Raw genomic sequence first — 18,997 nt, 5'->3', positions numbered from 1 at the left:
TAGCGGGGGAGTAACAACCATATGCCCCTGCAATGTTAGACAGGGAGCAGGCCTGCAAGTGGCTCCAAAGGGTGACAGGGATTTGTCCTGCGCCCAGCCTAGGGGAGCGGGGGGGCTAAATTGCAAGCCAACCCACTTCAACCCATCGGTCGAGCGATTAGCTCAACGGGCTGAGTGGAGCCAGCTCTAGAGGCCCAAAAACATCTCTGTTCGGCAGGGTCTGACAAACTCTCACTTCGCAGAGCGAAAGATGGCCTAACCCTGCCAGACTGATCCTACCTCAGCTACCACCCTGCATTACTCTATCACCCCTGAATGCAGAGAAAGGGGCGGGCCTTGGCCAACAACTCCCATTTAAGGGAGGAGGCTGAAATCATGGGGAGGAAGCCTAACACGTAATGAATGTGGCAGCTATACTTAGCAACACGCCTCCAACATCCCTAGCATAGCCTAGGCCAGCTACAGAGGCGGCCCGGATGAGGGCCGACCTACAAGCATAGATCTACCTGAGGGCTCGGAGGAGCCACAGCCTACTTGATTGAGAGGCCGTGAAAACACTCAACCTACTGAAACCCAACAGAGCTCAGGGGAGCGAGTACTCAGGATACCAATGTCACAAACCGATAGGCAGGACATCTATCTGAAGATCTATCTGAAGCGCCAGCGTCAGTCTTAACCTAAAGCAAAAAAGTTTTTTTTTTTTTTTTTAGGAAGACCAACTACTCTACCCTCTGGGTGGCTAATAGCCCTGAGGCTAAACAGAAATGAGCGGTGGCCCACCACGCATATAAAATGTTATGACAGGAAGGCCATCACATACTCAGCACAGAAGCCAAATCTTCTTTGAGCTTCTTCCTAATTCGTTCTAGCCACCAACTGGGGGAGGCTTCAGGGCCCTAAAGTCCATACTTTAATTGCTCCTCTAAGAATGACCCCCTAGGTCTATACAGGGAACAGGGTCTGTAGAGAAATACAATCAGTGTTAGTTATACACACAGAATTTTACAAACCAAAAGTTCACCTGCGGCGTGCGGAGTGAAGACTCGCCAGAGAGTTCTCAATGAATCTGGGGTCCACCACTTTTACATGCCTAAAAGAGGCGCTCACATCAACCAGTTGCTACGGTGGGCCATCAGAACATAGTTCTCACCATAAGGCCCATCCCCAGGGCTGGTGTAACGTAAACGCCTGGGGAGTCAAGAAGAGGGAGAGGGCTGGTAGAAAAGGCCCTCCAGGGAGATCAAACCCTATTTCCGCTGAGCGTTGCAGCGCTTGTGCTGAATGACCTCCCTTAAGTCCCTCTTTTTGTGGGAGGCCCGCCTCCTCTGTGTCCTACTCCTCCATGGAGGGGGGGCACGAGAGGCGACACTAGACCTCTGGTCCTGCCTACGGTCCTCAGACCAAGACGGACCAGGTCCTCCCACCTGCCTGGGCTGGGGCCCGGATCTCAGAGGTATGCAGGTCTTAAATGCAGCTGAGCGCGCCTTCGCCTCCCTAAACTTTCCAACCACCGCCTCAACGGAGGTGCCAAAAAGTTTAGCAGGCGAAACTGGTGAATCAAGGAGAAGGGATTTTTCTTTCTCCCCGATATCAGCCAAGTTGAGCCACAGATGCCTCTCTGTGGCCACCATCGCCGCCATCGATCGGCCGATCGCGGCAGCAGTCTGTTTAGTGGCCCGGAGGGACAAATCTGTGGTCCGGCGCAACTCAGCGACTGCCTCAGGGGACAGCCCTGCCCCCTGGTCAAGATCCTGCAGCAGGTCAGCTTGGTAGGCTTGGAGCACTGCCATGGTATGAAGGGCAGCACCAGCCTGACCTGCCGCCGTGTACGCTCTGCCATTCAAGCGAGCCGTGGCTTTAAGGGGCGTGGATGGCAGAGTCGGAGCTTTTAGTGTCGACACCCACCCAGAAACGAGATAGTTCGCAAACGTCTCTTCAATGGGCAGCATCGACACATAACCGTACTCACCGATCCCCTCAACATCAGCGAAGTTGCCCCGCTGATGTCGATGAATACGGGCAGAGTACGGTTTCTTCCATGCCCTCTCGATCTCTGAATGGAGATCAGGAAGGAATGGAAGGCTCTGCTGAGCTGGTGGTCTATGTTCAGGGAGAAACCGATCATCCAAACGACCGCAAACGATCTCTCCCTGAGCGCGCCGCCATGGCAACTGAAGTTTGTCAGTGGCGCGCTCCATAACTTCCACCAGCTCTGCGTACACGGGGCAGGATGGCTGACGAGGTTGAGGATCTAAATCATCCTCCTCAGCCATCTCTTGCCCGGCCTGAAGAGCACTCGCTGCAGTATAAGTAGGAGAAAAGTCTCCGTCATCCACCTGCAGCTCACTCTCATCAGCCGATGACGCGTCCGAGAGGTTAACGCCCCTCTCGAGACTGTCAGCGAGCTCCATCTGGGAGCCCCATGAAGCGCGTCGCCGCTCTGCCTCAGCACGAGCGGGACCCGATCCGCGAGGACCAGACGCTGAACTCTCTTCCCTCGAGAAGAGAGCCCGACGAGACCGGAGCGTTTTCATAGGAAAACGCTCACAATTTGCACAGGATGCTCCCTCAAGAGCATCCTGTGCGTGCTCTTCACCCAAACAGTACACACACATCTCGTGAGTGTCACCCGGCGACAAATATCTTGGGCCAGCACATTTCACAAAACTTTTAGGACTTGCCTTAGATGTGCGTTTCATTTCTTCGCTGTAAGCACACGTTTAAATCAGACAAAACAGTCCCTGAAGACGAAAAGGATATTGTCATGGTTTCAAGGCGCCCTTTTTATATCCAGGTCGCACGCTCATCATTCAAGCTGATGATTCACGGCTGTCGCCGGTCAGCATGATTGCTGTGAGTTGATATTTGATTTCAGACACCTGTCACACCTGAGGCGTTCCCCATAGCGTTGTTGACGTATTGTCGAAGTTCCCTTCGAAAGGGAACTCTAATTCTTGCAATGTTTTTTAAATGATAGTATGCTGATTTAGTTATTTCTTTGACTACTGAAACTAAGGTCTGTCTCCAGAATCACACCAAGATTCCTGACTTGATTTTTAGTTGTTTGACCCCTAGAGTCAAGGTATGCATTCACCATGAAAACTTCATCTTTGTTTCCAAAGCAATGACTTCAGGTTTTTCCTTGTTAAACGGAAGAAAGTTATGGCACAACTATTAATTTCATCAATACGTTGGCAGAGGGAGTCAATGGGGCTGTAGTCATTTGGAGATAAGGCTAGGTAAATCTGGGTATCATCAGCATAGCTGTGATAGGCAATTTGGTTCTTTCTCATTATTTGACTTAGTGGGAGCATATATAGGCTAAACAAGAGCAGTGCTAGAATTGAGCCTTGTGGGACTCCACGTCATGGACGTCCATTTAGACTTATGCTCTCCTAGACTCACATAATAACCTCTCCCTTCTACGTATGACCTGAACAATTTGAGAACCATCCCAGAAAGCCCAACCCAGTTTTCCAGTTTCTCTAGTAGTATGTTATGATTGACAGTGTCAAATGCATCACTGAGATCTAGCAATACCAGCACTGATATTTTGCCGGAGTCAGAATTTAAACGAATATCATTTATTATCTTAATGAGTGCTGTCTCTGTGCTGTGATGTGGTCGGAAACCAGATTGAAAATTGTCCAGGTATCCATTTGAGTTTAAGTATTTGTTCAGCTGATTAAAAACTACCTTTTCTATAATTTCACCTATAAAAGGAAGATTATTGGTCAATAATTGCTCAAAATGGTGTTATTAGGATTGCTCTTTTTCAGGAGGGGCTTAACAACTGCAGTTTTCAGGGAGTTTGGAAATGTCACAGAAATAAGTGAGGCGTTCACTACTTCTAAGAGATCTGCTTCTAAACAGTTAAGCACACTTTTGAAAAAAGATGTGGGAAGTGTGTCAAGATAGCAGGTTGACAATTTTAGGTGCTGCACTATTTCTTCCAAAAGTTTGCTATCAATTGCTTCAAAAATAGACATAGTTTCTTTTTGATATTCCGTCCGAATCTGTCTGACCTCTGCATTATTTGAGGATGTGCTAATCGCCTTCCTGATATTGATGATCTTCTCAGAAAGAGAAGGAAGCAAACTCATTGCATTTGCTGTCTGAGAGCATTTCAATGAGTGATTTACTTGGGGGGGGGGGGGTTATCAGTCTCTCAACAGTGGCAAAAAGGGTACGAGTGTAGTTTAAGTTACTGTTTATATGGTTTGAGAAGAAATTCTGTCTAGCTGTGGGTAGTTTCACATTAAAAGCATGAAGGTTGTCTTTATAGATGCTGTAGTGAATTTCACTAACCCTGGAGTCCTCCCATGCTGCCGGTCACAAGGACTCGTTCATGTCTCTTTCTCTTCATGTCTGGGAGGAACGTCCAGGATTACGTGTATAGTGTCCAGTGAGTGTGCTTTCAGAGACCCAGCAGACCTGCACCTGCATTACAAACTAACACAAAGATTCAAGATTTATTCGTCACATACACAATTATAACCAGCAGTGAAATGTGAGAGATCAGGAGGGAATCAGTGAAATCCTTAAAGAGCATCCAGTAACGAGAACAACTTTCTGCTCATAAAACATCAGTCCACAACACAAACGAGACGAGCACTGCAGTGGTGCTCTGAGGTTGAAGTTATGTGGTACATTTAACTGCTGTGTCTCTGATTCAAGTGTTTTCGTTTTCTCTGCTATCACAAGGACAGCTTGGTGAAAATCTTATTTCACACTTTTTTCTTTTACACTCAGCAGGTACAACTTCAAACTGACACACAGTACATGTCAGCAGCTGTGCTGAATATTAAACTGCTACGATGACGTTCAGTAAATTACAGTTATGATGGGGAAAATCATCATTTGATTGGGGAAATAAATAAGATTTTTAATTATTTTCATCAATGCTGTGAAAAAAAATCTGTAGATATTTGATGTCACAAAAGCATGGTACCAACTTACTTCATCAGAGACATCATTAAGTGTTAAGTGAGTGGAAACTCACTGTCAGGACCAACACCTATAAACCTAATCGCCTGTCTGCTCTGCTTGTAAAATGTTTGCTAATACGTAAATCAACATAAAAAAAAATCAAGATGATGTCAAGGTGTTGAGTATTTTAAGAATTTTCTTTGGTGAGTGTGACACAGCTGAAGTAATTATAAAGGGATGATAACAGTTTATCTTTTTGTTTAAAATCTGTTTTGTCACCCTTGTTAAGTTTTGTACTGTGAATGTTGACATCTGTGGTATCTGAGTGATTTTCACGTGATGTTGTCACACTTTCCAGTAAAATATCTACTCGCCTACACGACTGTATAATGAATTGACTCACTATAGTCCCTCTAAACTAGGATAACTGTCATAAAATTATTTCTGCCAAACTATAACCTTATTTTAATGTTTTCATCATTGTTATTGTCTTTGGAGTCTGTAACCAGTCTTTCTGAATAAGAACACATTTGATGTTTGTCATTTTAAAAAAAAGTTTATTAACAATGTTCATTATCCATAGAAGACAATCATACTTGTATTTACATCTTTACAGTATATACATATTGACTAAATTAAAGTGGCTTGTGATTAAATAGTAAAACAAGAACATAAAAACACCAATATCATATAAAATGGTCAACTGAGCAAATTTTTTAGTGAGATATGAAAGACAAAGTGACAAGTCCATAACTTTAATCCACCTCTTCAATAGTGGGCCCCTGAGCAGCGGCCCCTGATGCTCCACGTGCCTGAGCTCCACAGCCTCCAGCTGGCATCCCTCCCTGATACAGTTTAGTGATAACTGGGTTGCAGACCTTCTCCAGCTCCTTCAGCTGATGTTCATACTCCTCCTTATCAGCCAGCTGGTTGTTCTCTAGCCAGATGACGGCCTCGTTACATTTCTCAATAACTTTCTTCTTGTCGTCCTCACTGATCTTTCCTTTCAGGTTCTCATCTTCCACACTGTTCTTCATGTTGAAGGCGTAGGACTCCAGGGAGTTTTTGGCAGCGATCTTCTCTCTCTGCAGATCGTCTTCAGCTTTGTATTTGTCTGCGTCCTGCACCATCCTGTCGATCTCCTCTTTACTCAGTCTGCCCTTGTCATTGGTGATGGTGATCTTGTTCTCTTTTCCGGTGCTTTTGTCCACCGCCGACACATTTAGGATTCCGTTGGCGTCGATGTCAAAGGTGACTTCGATCTGCGGGACTCCACGTGGAGCAGGTGGGATTCCTGTCAGCTCAAATTTACCCAGCAGGTTGTTGTCTTTTGTCATGGCCCTCTCTCCCTCGTAGACCTGGATCAGGACACCGGGCTGGTTGTCTGAGTAGGTGCTGAAGGTCTGGGTCTGTTTGGTGGGGATGGTGGTGTTGCGTTTGATGAGGGCCGTCATGACTCCACCTGCGGTTTCGATACCCAGGGACAGAGGAGCCACATCCAGCAGCAGCAGGTCCTGGACGTTTCCAGATGTGTCTCCCATGAGGATGGCGGCTTGGACCGCGGCACCATAAGCCACTGCCTCGTCTGGGTTGATGCTCTTGTTCAAGTCTCTGCCGTTGAAGAAATCCTGCAGAAGCTTCTGGATCTTTGGGATTCTTGTCGATCCTCCGACCAACACAACGTCATGAATCTGAGACTTGTCCATCTTGGCATCTCTCAGGGCTTTTTCCACAGGCTCCAGTGTTCCTCTGAAGAGGTCTGAGCACATCTCTTCAAAGCGCGCTCTGGTGATGGACGTGTAGAAGTCGATGCCCTCGTACAGTGAGTCGATCTCAATGCTGGCCTGAGAGCTGGACGAGAGGGTCCTCTTGGCTCGCTCACATGCTGTCCTCAGCCTCCTCAGGGCCCTCTTGTTCTGACTGATGTCCTTCTTGTGCTTCCTCTTGAATTCTTCAACAAAGTGATTCACCATGCGGTTGTCAAAGTCCTCTCCGCCCAGATGAGTGTCTCCAGCCGTGGCCTTCACCTCAAAGATGCCATCTTCAATGGTCAGGATGGACACATCAAAGGTGCCTCCTCCCAGGTCAAAGATCAGCACGTTGCGCTCTGAAGCTTTGCCTTTGTCGAGGCCGTAGGCAATGGCTGCAGCTGTGGGCTCGTTGATGATTCTCAGGACATTCAGTCCAGCGATCACTCCAGCGTCTTTGGTCGCTTGTCTCTGGGAGTCATTGAAATAGGCAGGAACTGTGATAACTGCATTTGTCACCTTCTGCCCCAGATAAGCTTCAGCAATCTCCTTCATCTTCACCAGGACCATGGAGGAGATCTCTTCGGGATAAAAGGTCTTGTTTTCTCCCTTGTATTCAACTTGAACTTTCGGCTTCCCTCCATCACTGATGACTTGGAAAGACCAGTGCTTCATGTCAGACTGCACAACTGGGTCCTCAAACTTTCTACCAATCAGCCTCTTGGCGTCAAACACGGTGTTGTTGGGGTTCATGGCCACCTGGTTTTTAGCTGCATCTCCAATGAGCCTCTCGGTGTCTGTGAAGGCAACATAGCTGGGTGTTGTTCTGTTTCCCTGGTCGTTGGCAATGATCTCTACTTTTCCATGCTGAAACACCCCCACACAGGAGTAGGTGGTGCCCAGGTCAATCCCAATAGCAACTCCTTTTGCAGACGACATCTTTGTTTAGACGTAACTGTAGGCTAGTAAAACACAAAAAAAGAACAGTCAGAATCTAACTTGCTACAAATTATTGTGCAAAGAAAAATTCAAATGCCACTTTCTGTCTGTTTCCAGTCAATATGACACTTCCCACAGTAACAGTGAAAGAAAAGCCTTTTCTAGTAGGCTACATATCTATATGTATTGTGCTCTGATAATGACAACAACATAATCTGTTCATTGCTATTTTTTTCTTTTTGCGAAAAATGACCAATAAATGAATAAATGTTTCTAGTTTATTTAAGGGATACTCTAGACTACCTACATATAAGCTCATATTCTATGCATCATAACAATTACACAATATATTTAGCTTATTCCCTACTGTAAAATAAAGCTATACTTACCGTAGAGTAGATTATTAACTGTGATGAATTTCCACCTCTTCGTGGAGAAAGTCAGGTCAGTCTGTTTCTGATCTCTTTACAGATCGCTTCTGTTCAGCTCAGTGTCGTCGGTGTCTCTTTCGCTCTTTAAATACACCAGAGCGCGCACCAGTTCAAACTCTACACACTTCTGGAAGCGTCCAGTGAATCCGACCAATCAGAACACAGCAAGCAGCCGCGTGCGGCGGCACGTCATCTGTCTCTGAAGCAGCTGAGAGGAAGTTTACGGACGAGTCCAGAATTTTCCTGTGAAAGTACGATAACTACAATGAACTTTAAAAACATGTATTTTCCCGATCACATTTGAATGCACTTTTCTACCGATTACATGAAATATGGCAAAGTTATTTATATGTTTTATGTGTCTGTTATGTGTCTGTCTGTTTAGATTACGTGCATTACGTTTACTCAAAAGGCTTTATTTGCATCTTAAACATGTAGGCCTAAAAGTTAGTTAAAAGTGATATAAGCGCTTCGTTTTAACCATAGGATTTTAACTAAACTATGGTTTCGGTTTGTGATATTGCGAGTAATTTATCTAAAATAACGGTTAGACAGACTTAAAACTGTAATTGGATAAAACATTTTGTGTTCTCTATACTTATTTTAGTTTTAACCATAGGATTTTAACTAAACTATGGTTTCGGTTTGTGATATTGCGAGTAATTTATCTAAAATAACGGTTAGACAGACTTAAAACTGTAATTGGATAAAACATTTTGTGTTCTCTAATCTCTATACTTATTTTAGTTTGGGGTGGAGCTTAATCTTGGTAAACTGATAAACCATCAAAATATTGAATACAGTTACAGTAGCTTACTACATTATAGCCTACTGTAGGGGAAAGTTATTTAGGCCTGTTAATGATAATATAAACCATAATGTGTATTTGCAGGGAGTGAAGATTTTGAAAGAAGGCCTATCTTTAGATTTTTTTTATGTGTTTGTGTATTGTAAAATGTAACGCAATGATTAAAAGAGGACCCCATCCCCATAAAGTTGTTCATATATTACACTAGGCTACGGTCCATTTTCTTACAGATGTATTACTGTTAGTCTGAAATTATTATTTCAGTTACATCTAGATTATAAACATACAGCTTTAGGACAGTTTGTTGATTCATTAAATCGTTATTAATAGGAAACATCTATCCAGTCAAGTATGCCATTGGTGCATGTCATTTCACAGCCTGTAATTCAATTAGTAATTTTAGGCAAACTGTTCATTTGTGTAATACATTTATCATCAGGACACATAAGAGGTGCATCAAGGGATAGATTTCTAACACTAGCATGCAAAATATAACAGTACCAGCACAGCACTGTCTGATTATTTAACAGGGAACGTCCACCCATTTAGTGAAGGTTGTAAAGTTTTGCCTTGATATTAAGGCTAATGATTAATTTCACAGCCCATAAGTTCACAGCCCATAGCTTTAAACAAATTGTGCATTTGTAATTTAATAATAACCACACATAGCTGTTTTATGTATATAGCAGATCAGAAGGGATAGAAATAGTCTGGAGCAGTGGTTTTCAACCTGCGGGCCGCCAATTACTATTAAAAGAAATAATAATATTGTTCATATATGTAAACATGTCTAAGTCATAACATAATAACATAATTTCATATATATTATTAAATAACAAAAAATAAATATTAAACTGTAACTATGCTTCCTCTATTCGAGCTCGCTGATTGGTTTAAGAATAAACCGTCAATTTATCTTAGATATTTTTGCAGCATATGCTACAGAACAACAGCAGTTGTGCCAAACGGAGTTATCTTCTGTTCATTTCCAGTTCATTCATAAAGACAGTTAACAATCTAGCTTCTGAGTACTAAGTTATTAACCCAACAAAAGTGGAGTCAGTTAATTATTATTATTATTTATTTTATTTTTATTTTTTTCAGTGGGCCGCGCAAACAAATGTGTTTGGTTGTGTGGGCAGCGATCTGAAAAAGGTTGGGAACCACTGGTCTGGAGAAAACTGCAAAATAATGAATGTAACAGAGCCCTCTGTTGACAATAGAGCAGAATGACTGCAACAAAGTCTTCAGTGTTCCAGAATCATCGTTTGCTTTATTGCAAATCAAACACATGCTAATTCCCACTGGCTTACAGATGAGTAAAAGGTACTTTTCAACTGAAAAGAAAAATAAATAAAATGAAAAACATTAACAGTTTTTCATTAACTGGAAAAAGATCCTCTTATTACTCACTTGTTTAAATCCAAGATTCATTCGTTTTGATTATCTGCTAAATGTAATTAAAACCATTATTTTAACTGACATAGCCTACAGAAAAAACTAACAAACATTTGTTAATTGTTTATTTATAACTACGATCTTTAATTTCGCCTTGATATTCGAACAAAATTAAAACAAATTTCTACATGAGTAACATAGCCTTATGTTAACCTTTTTGTAGGCCTATTTGCTTTAAAAACACAGTTGATAAAAGTTAATGTTTAAAGACAACACTATTACAGATGAAGAAGTTCATTATAATCTTATGATCTCATGTGCTCAGAAAACTCCAGAAACAGCTGGAACGGTCCGTCTATGCGATGACGCAGCTGTGTGGGTGGAGCCGTTCTACTGTGCCGCATTTTGATTGGTCGAACTCGCTGGCGCTTTCGAGAAACTTCAGCAGTGAGCCCTGGACAGTATAAGAGACAGCTGATGCCGTCAGTTCGTTGTGTACTTCAGGAGAGGTCTGAATTACTGCTGAAAGAGCGTGACACTGAAGTGAACTATCCAAGCAACGAGCCACAGTTACGCCTGACAGAATTCATACAAGGTAAGTTGAAAATGAATTAATACTTCGTTTTTATTTCTATTGGAATTTCAATACTTATGCCACAGACTTGAAACGCTCAGCCTACTGTAAATTATGTTTTTCTTATGCATATATATTTCACGATTTCACGAAGAGTCGCATAATGAATCACTAATTCTAAAACTATTTAAGTGTATTATTGCTATTATTGTAATTATTAAAATAATAATAATAATAATATGCAAAAATTATATTTACATAGAAACAATTATCTAAAGTTTAACTGCAAAAATTACAGTAATTCAATGATGAAAATTAGTAGTGATTTTACATTGCAGTGATTTTGTTTTTTCTTTTGCTTATTTAATACAGGTAGACAAAAATAAATCAAAGATGTCGTCTGCAAAAGGAGTTGCTATTGGGATTGACCTGGGCACCACCTACTCCTGTGTGGGGGTGTTTCAGCATGGAAAAGTGGAGATCATCGCCAACGACCAGGGAAACAGAACAACACCCAGCTATGTTGCCTTCACAGACACCGAGAGGCTCATTGGAGATGCAGCTAAAAACCAGGTGGCCATGAACCCCAACAACACCGTGTTTGACGCCAAGAGGCTGATCGGTAGAAAGTTTGAGGACCCAGTTGTGCAGTCTGATATGAAACACTGGTCTTTCCAAGTCGTCAGTGATGGAGGGAAGCCGAAAGTTCAAGTTGAATACAAGGGAGAAAACAAGACCTTTTATCCCGAAGAGATCTCCTCTATGGTCCTGGTGAAGATGAAGGAGATTGCTGAAGCTTATCTGGGGCAGAAGGTGACAAATGCAGTTATCACAGTTCCTGCCTATTTCAATGACTCCCAGAGACAAGCGACTAAAGACGCTGGAGTGATCGCTGGACTGAATGTCCTGAGAATCATCAACGAGCCCACAGCTGCAGCCATTGCCTACGGCCTCGACAAAGGCAAAGCTTCAGAGCGCAACGTGCTGATCTTTGACCTGGGAGGAGGCACCTTTGATGTGTCCATCCTGACCATTGAAGATGGCATCTTTGAGGTGAAGGCCACGGCTGGAGACACTCATCTGGGCGGAGAGGACTTTGACAACCGCATGGTGAATCACTTTGTTGAAGAATTCAAGAGGAAGCACAAGAAGGACATCAGTCAGAACAAGAGGGCCCTGAGGAGGCTGAGGACAGCGTGTGAGCGAGCCAAGAGGACCCTCTCGTCCAGCTCTCAGGCCAGCATTGAGATCGACTCACTGTACGAGGGCATCGACTTCTACACGTCCATCACCAGAGCGCGCTTTGAAGAGATGTGCTCAGACCTCTTCAGAGGAACACTGGAGCCTGTGGAAAAAGCCCTGAGAGACGCCAAGATGGACAAGTCTCAGATTCATGACGTTGTGTTGGTCGGAGGATCGACAAGAATCCCAAAGATCCAGAAGCTTCTGCAGGATTTCTTCAACGGCAGAGACTTGAACAAGAGCATCAACCCAGACGAGGCAGTGGCTTATGGTGCCGCGGTCCAAGCCGCCATCCTCATGGGAGACACATCTGGAAACGTCCAGGACCTGCTGCTGCTGGATGTGGCTCCTCTGTCCCTGGGTATCGAAACCGCAGGTGGAGTCATGACGGCCCTCATCAAACGCAACACCACCATCCCCACCAAACAGACCCAGACCTTCAGCACCTACTCAGACAACCAGCCCGGCGTCCTGATCCAGGTCTACGAGGGAGAGAGGGCCATGACAAAAGACAACAACCTGCTGGGTAAATTTGAGCTGACAGGAATCCCACCTGCTCCACGTGGAGTCCCGCAGATCGAAGTCACCTTTGACATCGACGCCAACGGAATCCTAAATGTGTCGGCGGTGGACAAAAGCACCGGAAAGGAGAACAAGATCACCATCACCAATGACAAGGGCAGACTGAGTAAAGAGGAGATCGACAGGATGGTGCAGGACGCAGACAAATACAAAGCTGAAGACGATCTGCAGAGAGAGAAGATCGCTGCCAAAAACTCTCTGGAGTCCTACGCCTTCAACATGAAGAACAGTGTGGAAGATGAGAACCTGAAAGGAAAGATCAGTGAGGACGACAAGAAGAAAGTTATTGAGAAATGTAACGAGGCCGTCATCTGGCTAGAGAACAACCAGCTGGCTGATAAGGAGGAGTATGAACATCAGCTGAAGGAGCTGGAGAAGGTCTGCAACCCAGTTATCACTAAACTGTATCAGGGAGGGATGCCAGCTGGAGGCTGTGGAGCTCAGGCACGTGGAGCATCAGGGGCCGCTGCTCAGGGGCCCACTATTGAAGAGGTGGATTAAAATACCTCAGAAACTGAATGGTCCAGAGACTGACTTTTTTTTTTTTTTGTCTCATATCATTGCACATTGTTAGTTTACATCACTTTGCTACTGTTAAACTTGACATTACTTAGTCAATATGTTTTGACTTAAAAATAAGCTTGGGGTTTTATAAGATGTGATTTTTTTCAATTATCATTCATGTTTTTTTACTGTTAAATGTTGTTGTGAAACTGTAAATAAAATTGATAATATTTTAAATTGTGTGGGTGTAATTTAAGTTACATAAGATCACTTTAAAATAACAGTAATGGTAGAATTTACATTCAACTCCTAGGCAGTATCCATATATTATGGAGTCTGTCACATTATGTAAGAATAATTTATAATGCCAATAGCTTTTAAAGATATTCATGGTATATACATATGCAGACATTAGTTTTGAGTTTAAGTTGCAGCTTTTCTAATGAGTTTAGGCCAAAATCCTTCTTCACATTTATGCTGTAGTTCCTGACATAAGCAGCGGGGGTCAGCATGTGCTGATTTTAAAACCGACAACTGCAAATCCCTGGACCTCATGTCTGCTTGAAGGCTTTTAGTTTAACACTGGCACGAGTACGGCAGAACAAAAAATGAAATAAAAAACTTTATCAGAATCAGAATTAGCTTTTTTCGCCAGGTGTGCGCAAACAAAAGGGGAATTTGTTGTGGTTGTTTTAAGGTGCTCCTTGTACATATACATACATACGGACATGTATGCATACATACACATCTGACATGAGAACAAAAAATAAAAATACATTTAGCAAGACTTAGCAATAAATAATGTGTATGAATCTGGAACAGAATATTGATTTATGTATAGATCTGTGCATTTTTACTATATACAGAACTGGATAAATAATGGAGATATGCATATGTATTTAAATAATACTTGAGAAAGGCAATAATTAAAGATGTAGAATGATTTACGGAAATGAACTACAGAACACAGAATTAAAGAACACAGGTAATGATTAATATGTTAGTTGTTTAAGCTGGAGAAGCCACAGAGTAAAAAACTGTTTTTATGTCTAGATGCCTGTGGCAGGTTGAACTTTTTCAGTTGATGAAGGAAGTACAACCTCTACTGGGCCTTTTTCACAATGGAGTCAATGTGAATGTCCCCCTTCAGGTCCTGAGTGATGGTTGTGCTCAGGAATCTGAATGACTCCACTGCAGTCACAGTGCTCTTCATGATGGTAAGTGGGGGGAGTGCAGGGGGGTTTCTCCTGAAGTCCACGATCATCTCCACTGTTTTGAGGGTGGTCAGCTCCAGGTTGTTGTGACTGCACCAGTCAGCCAGCCACTCAACCTCTCGTCTGTAAGCAGACTCTTCTCTGTCCTGGATGAGGCCGATGACTGTGGTGTCGTCTGCAAACTTCAGGAGCTTGACAGAAGGGTCTTTAGAGGTGCAGTCATTTGTGTAGAGGGAGAAAAGCAGCGGGGAGAGAACGCAGCCCTGAGGTGCTCCGGTGCTGATGGTGCGGCTCTTGGATGTGAGTTTTCCGAGCCTCACTAGCTGCTGCCTGTCTGTCAGGAAGCTGGTGATCCACTGACAGATTGAGGTGGTCACAGAGAGCTGTGTGAGTTTATTTTGAAGGCTGTTTGGGATGAAGGCGTTGAAATCGGAGCTGAACTCCACAAACAAGATCCTTGGATAAATCCCTTGTTTGTCCAGATGTTGGAGGATATAGTGCAATCCCATACTGACTGCTTCATCCACGGACCTGTTTGCTCGGTAAGAAAACTGCTGGGGGTCCAGCAAGGGTCCAGTAATGCCCTTCAAGTAGGCCAACACCAGTCTCTCAAATGACTTCATGACGACAGATGTTAAAGCAACAAGTCTGTAGTCATTAAGTCCTGTGATTTTTGGTTTCTTGGGTAAAGGGATGATGGTGGAGCATTTGAAGCAGGAGGGGACTTCACACAGCTCCAGGGATCTGTTGAAGATCAATGTGAAGACAGATGATAGCTGGACAGCACAGGCTTTGAGGCAGGCTAGAGAGACACCGTCTGGGCCTTCGGCTTTCCTTATCTTCTGCTTCCTGAAGACTTTGCACACATCCTCATCACTTCATCCAAACACCCTTCCAACACTATTTAACTGACTTCTTCATATGGAACACACAGTCCTTATATACAAAAGATGTTTAATTAACAATAGTGGAATCATGCAATTCATCTATGACAGCAACACCATCTGGAGTTACTAAAAGGATATTGAATGTCAAACTGTAGAACACATTCCAGAGATGTACAAAAGTACATTAGATGACCCTTACTTTACTGCTCATATCTTATTTCACTGTAACAAGAAGTCTGATGTTCAATACATCCCTAAGATTAAAACAAGACATGGCCCATGGTCAAGACATGTGACTACAAACATGCATACAAGTGTTTGTGCACGAGTTACTTGTGGATAAATGTTCTAAGAAAACACTTAGGTGTAAATTTATCTCTCTCTCTCTCTCTCTCTTTTAATAAACTGCTCTTTAACTACTGGTATATAAATGCAAGTTCAATTAATATTCTGTGTTCAACAAGTTCAGTTAACATCATTTGTGGCATAACACTGATTAAATGTTTGTATCTTGTAGTGATACAATTGAAACATTGATCATTTTAACATTTATGTAACCCGAAGTCTTATTTAAAGAAAAGGAGAGATGTGAAATATTGTGGCACAGCGTTTTTGATTGAGTTTAACTTTTACTGTATCCAGAACATTCCTTTAATTGAACTGAAGCCATTAGTTTAGTCATCAGTAACACATTCGGCTGTCATTGTAACAGCTGCTGATGAGTTATAATGAGCACTGATTTAAGACGCCGATTAGGGCAATTATGTTGCCATCAGCCATGTGTGTCTCTGCTGTGACTGGAGCCAATACACCACATGTGCACGAATGTGAGCATATCAGGAAGAGTGTGAAGCCCCCATGTGTGAAGTACAACATTTCACACTTTAAGTTCAAGCAGTGTCCCTTGGCATGACAAGGACAGCTCTTTAAGGCTAAAGCATGCCAATCAAAACATGCACCACCACAGATACAACTCGAGAATAGAAGAACAATAAAAAACCCTCATCAAAACATGAGCGGGGACACAAACATAGCATGGTCACATGACATGCTTTTAAAAACATCATGGTACATCTCCATTATCCTCATATGTACAGCTCATTTAGCAGTTTGTTTGTTCCATAGTAACACTGAATCACATCCTAATTGTATGGAACAAATATTGTAACTCTATAGTGGACAACTGCACCTTCCATTTATTATTAGACAAATAGATGCCTGAATGTATTTCCATACTCACACCCGGGCAGAATGAACACTGTTTATCCTGCCCAGTGCTGTTTACACATACTACAATCACATATAGCTGCTTACCCACACAAACCAACTGAATACACGCTCGAATATTTATAAAATAAATTGATGCATACAAGCTTGTAATTGACCACCAGGTTTAATTATTTCCTTTTAGCAGATACAAATGTCAACTTAAAAGTGAATATGCATAAATGTCTCTATTAAGTTCTAGAAGAAAACACTGTTTGGATCCTAGCAGAATGATGTCTGTGAGTGTGTGAGTTCTAGACTTAATCAACAATGTCCCTGTAAACAAGCCTGTGGGAAGGTTACTTTGGAAATGAAGTTAACCTATGTAAATAGATTATTACTTTATTAAAATAATGTGATTGATTACATTTGATTAATTTTTGATTACTTTTCAAATGTTTTCAACTGTAAATCATTTTTAATAATTTAAACCAGGCAGGTTAACCCAGTACTCAGTTGCTCAGGTGCCCTGAATTTCACTCCGTGTCCCCGAAGCCATGCAGGTTATGCTGCACTGCTGAAATAACTGTAATATTAGATCTGGCATGGTTATCAACCTCATTCAAGGAGGAAAAACTTAGCTATATATTTTCAGTTAAAGGGTTCATAAATAGAAGTGTGGCTGGTAGACTTCTTTATCTAGCTAGCAGACTTGCTAATTTGTTATGAATGGAGTTTAACATCGTTAAATAAATGACTTATACATGCACAGAGCAATACAGAAATATGTTTTGAATTCTCATTAGGTGGGAATAGTCAGTGCCTTTCCTATTTTATTTAATGACTGCTTACATAAGTTACATACATACGATGCTTCTCATTGAAACCTTTGATGTCAGTGGCACTTTAATACGGGAAAACATATTTTGCACTGAACTTGTGTATTTTTTCTCACTCACTATGGAGGCAACTCTCAGACAGGTTGCCAATCTTTCAATGGCAGTGGTATGCTGCAAATTCATACAAGAGAACCAATCAAAAGGATCAGAATAGCATGACTTTACTACACAGCCTTTAAACGGCAGGAGGCCATATGCACATCAAAAACAGACAAAGCAGCAAATGAATATTATTCAGCATATCAGGTTTTTTTTACAGAAAAAATTCAGATGTAACCCCATTTGTAATTGTTAACATTTAACATAAGTAACTGTAATTTAATTACATGTTGATTTCGCAGTAACTGTAATAGATTACATTTTTTTTTTTTTTTTTATAAATTACATATTGCTGTTACATGCATCTAGTTACACCCCAACACTGCTATTTATAATGCTATGGAAGATTCTTGTCGAAGTATATAGTGAAAGAATAACTAACTAATCTGATCGTTATGGTTTAAAATGCAATATGTAAATAAATGTAATAAATGGATCTACCCACTATTCTTTGGTATTTAATTTTTTTACTTAAAGTTTTAGGTTTTGTGTTAAAACAGTCCGGTCAGGGAAAACATGTAAAATAAGTGTTATCATTAATGTAAATTAACATTAAACATGAACATGCAACTGGCAATAAAAATAGACTGTGCTAAGTAATTAGCAGTTAAATATCTTTAAATGACAGTAGTTAGCTTAGCACATTAAACTCTGGCAGCACTAAAATACTACGATTATAAAAACAAAACGATTAAAAACTACAGTAACCTTTCATGAAATTATTAATGCATCATAGCACATCTAGCAACAGGAGCATCACCAGACACAAGGTGCACATGCTCTTTCTGCTGCTGCTGATGTTGTTGATGCTTATAGGATGATTATGATGATTAGACACCACACTGGTGGACTCGTTCACATAGGTGAAAACATCAAGGGTTGCTATGAAACCATACTTGTGGTTGGGCCTTGTAAGGCCAGAGTCTGTTGCAGAGCAAGAGGTCGGCACCCCTAAAGCCGAACTAAATATAACCGGAAGGGGGCAGAGAGAAAGAGAGAGAGAGAGAAAGTGTGAGAGAGTGAGAGAGAGCTTACTGAGTGAGGGTGTTAGGTTTTCTTTGGGATATCCTCTGTCCTCTCTTCTTTCAAGAATACCCAAGGACAACCCTGCTATTATTAATAGAGATACGAAGCTGTTCCCATAAAAATGTTCCTTCACTGGAAAAGCTGATAACTTTTTTTTTTTTTTTTTTTTCACAGCTGTGACATCTGATGTACTCGTTCAAAAACATTCTCTTTCATCTGACAGCTCCCAACCACCCACATAAATAATGTTTGTCCCTGCCTTTATGATGGTCAGTAAGTGCATCTATTATTTCACAGAGTGAGATGTGTCAAAACACATTAAATCATCAGAAGCCCATTACTGCCACAGAACAAATAATAGGAATAATAATAATAAAGCTAAGTGTAACGTTTCATGATATATTCATATAAACTCCAAATTGTAATATAAAACTTACAACTGTGAGAAAAAAAATTAAGAATCATGATATAAAGACATTTCACTTTTTATATGTTATTCTGTGGTGGACAA

At 41.9% G+C, this 18,997-nt stretch overlaps 2 protein-coding genes across 2 annotated transcripts; one reads left to right on the top strand and one right to left on the bottom strand.

Annotated features, from left to right (window-relative positions):
- Nucleotides 1-5,484: 5,484 nt before the first annotated feature.
- LOC127952381 (heat shock 70 kDa protein-like) lies at nt 5,485-8,163 on the bottom strand. The gene is made up of 2 exons (XM_052550786.1): nt 8,006-8,163; nt 5,485-7,639 (listed from the first exon to the last, which is right to left on the bottom strand). Exon 2 carries the CDS (start codon nt 7,614-7,616, stop codon nt 5,685-5,687), a length of 1,932 nt encoding a protein of 643 aa, XP_052406746.1. The 5' UTR covers nt 7,617-7,639; nt 8,006-8,163; the 3' UTR covers nt 5,485-5,684.
- A 2,528-nt stretch (nt 8,164-10,691) lies between these two features.
- LOC127952357 (heat shock 70 kDa protein-like) lies at nt 10,692-13,392 on the top strand. Its single transcript, XM_052550741.1, has 2 exons — nt 10,692-10,848; nt 11,200-13,392. The coding sequence occupies exon 2, from the start codon at nt 11,221-11,223 to the stop codon at nt 13,150-13,152; it is 1,932 nt and encodes a 643-aa protein (XP_052406701.1). The 5' UTR covers nt 10,692-10,848; nt 11,200-11,220; the 3' UTR covers nt 13,153-13,392.
- The last annotated feature ends 5,605 nt before the right edge of the window (nt 13,393-18,997 follow it).

The sequence above is a fragment of the Carassius gibelio genome, chromosome B3 (genome assembly GCF_023724105.1).
Source record: "Carassius gibelio isolate Cgi1373 ecotype wild population from Czech Republic chromosome B3, carGib1.2-hapl.c, whole genome shotgun sequence".
Lineage (NCBI taxonomy): Eukaryota > Metazoa > Chordata > Actinopteri > Cypriniformes > Cyprinidae > Carassius > Carassius gibelio.
This window is presented reverse-complemented; position numbering and strand designations above follow the sequence as displayed.

Excerpts from the sequence above, each read along its gene's own strand:
- LOC127952381 (XM_052550786.1), bottom strand. The coding sequence starts at position 7,616 with ATGTCGTCTGCAAAAGGAGTTGCTATTGGGATTGACCTGGGCACCACC.
- LOC127952357 (XM_052550741.1), top strand. The coding sequence starts at position 11,221 with ATGTCGTCTGCAAAAGGAGTTGCTATTGGGATTGACCTGGGCACCACC.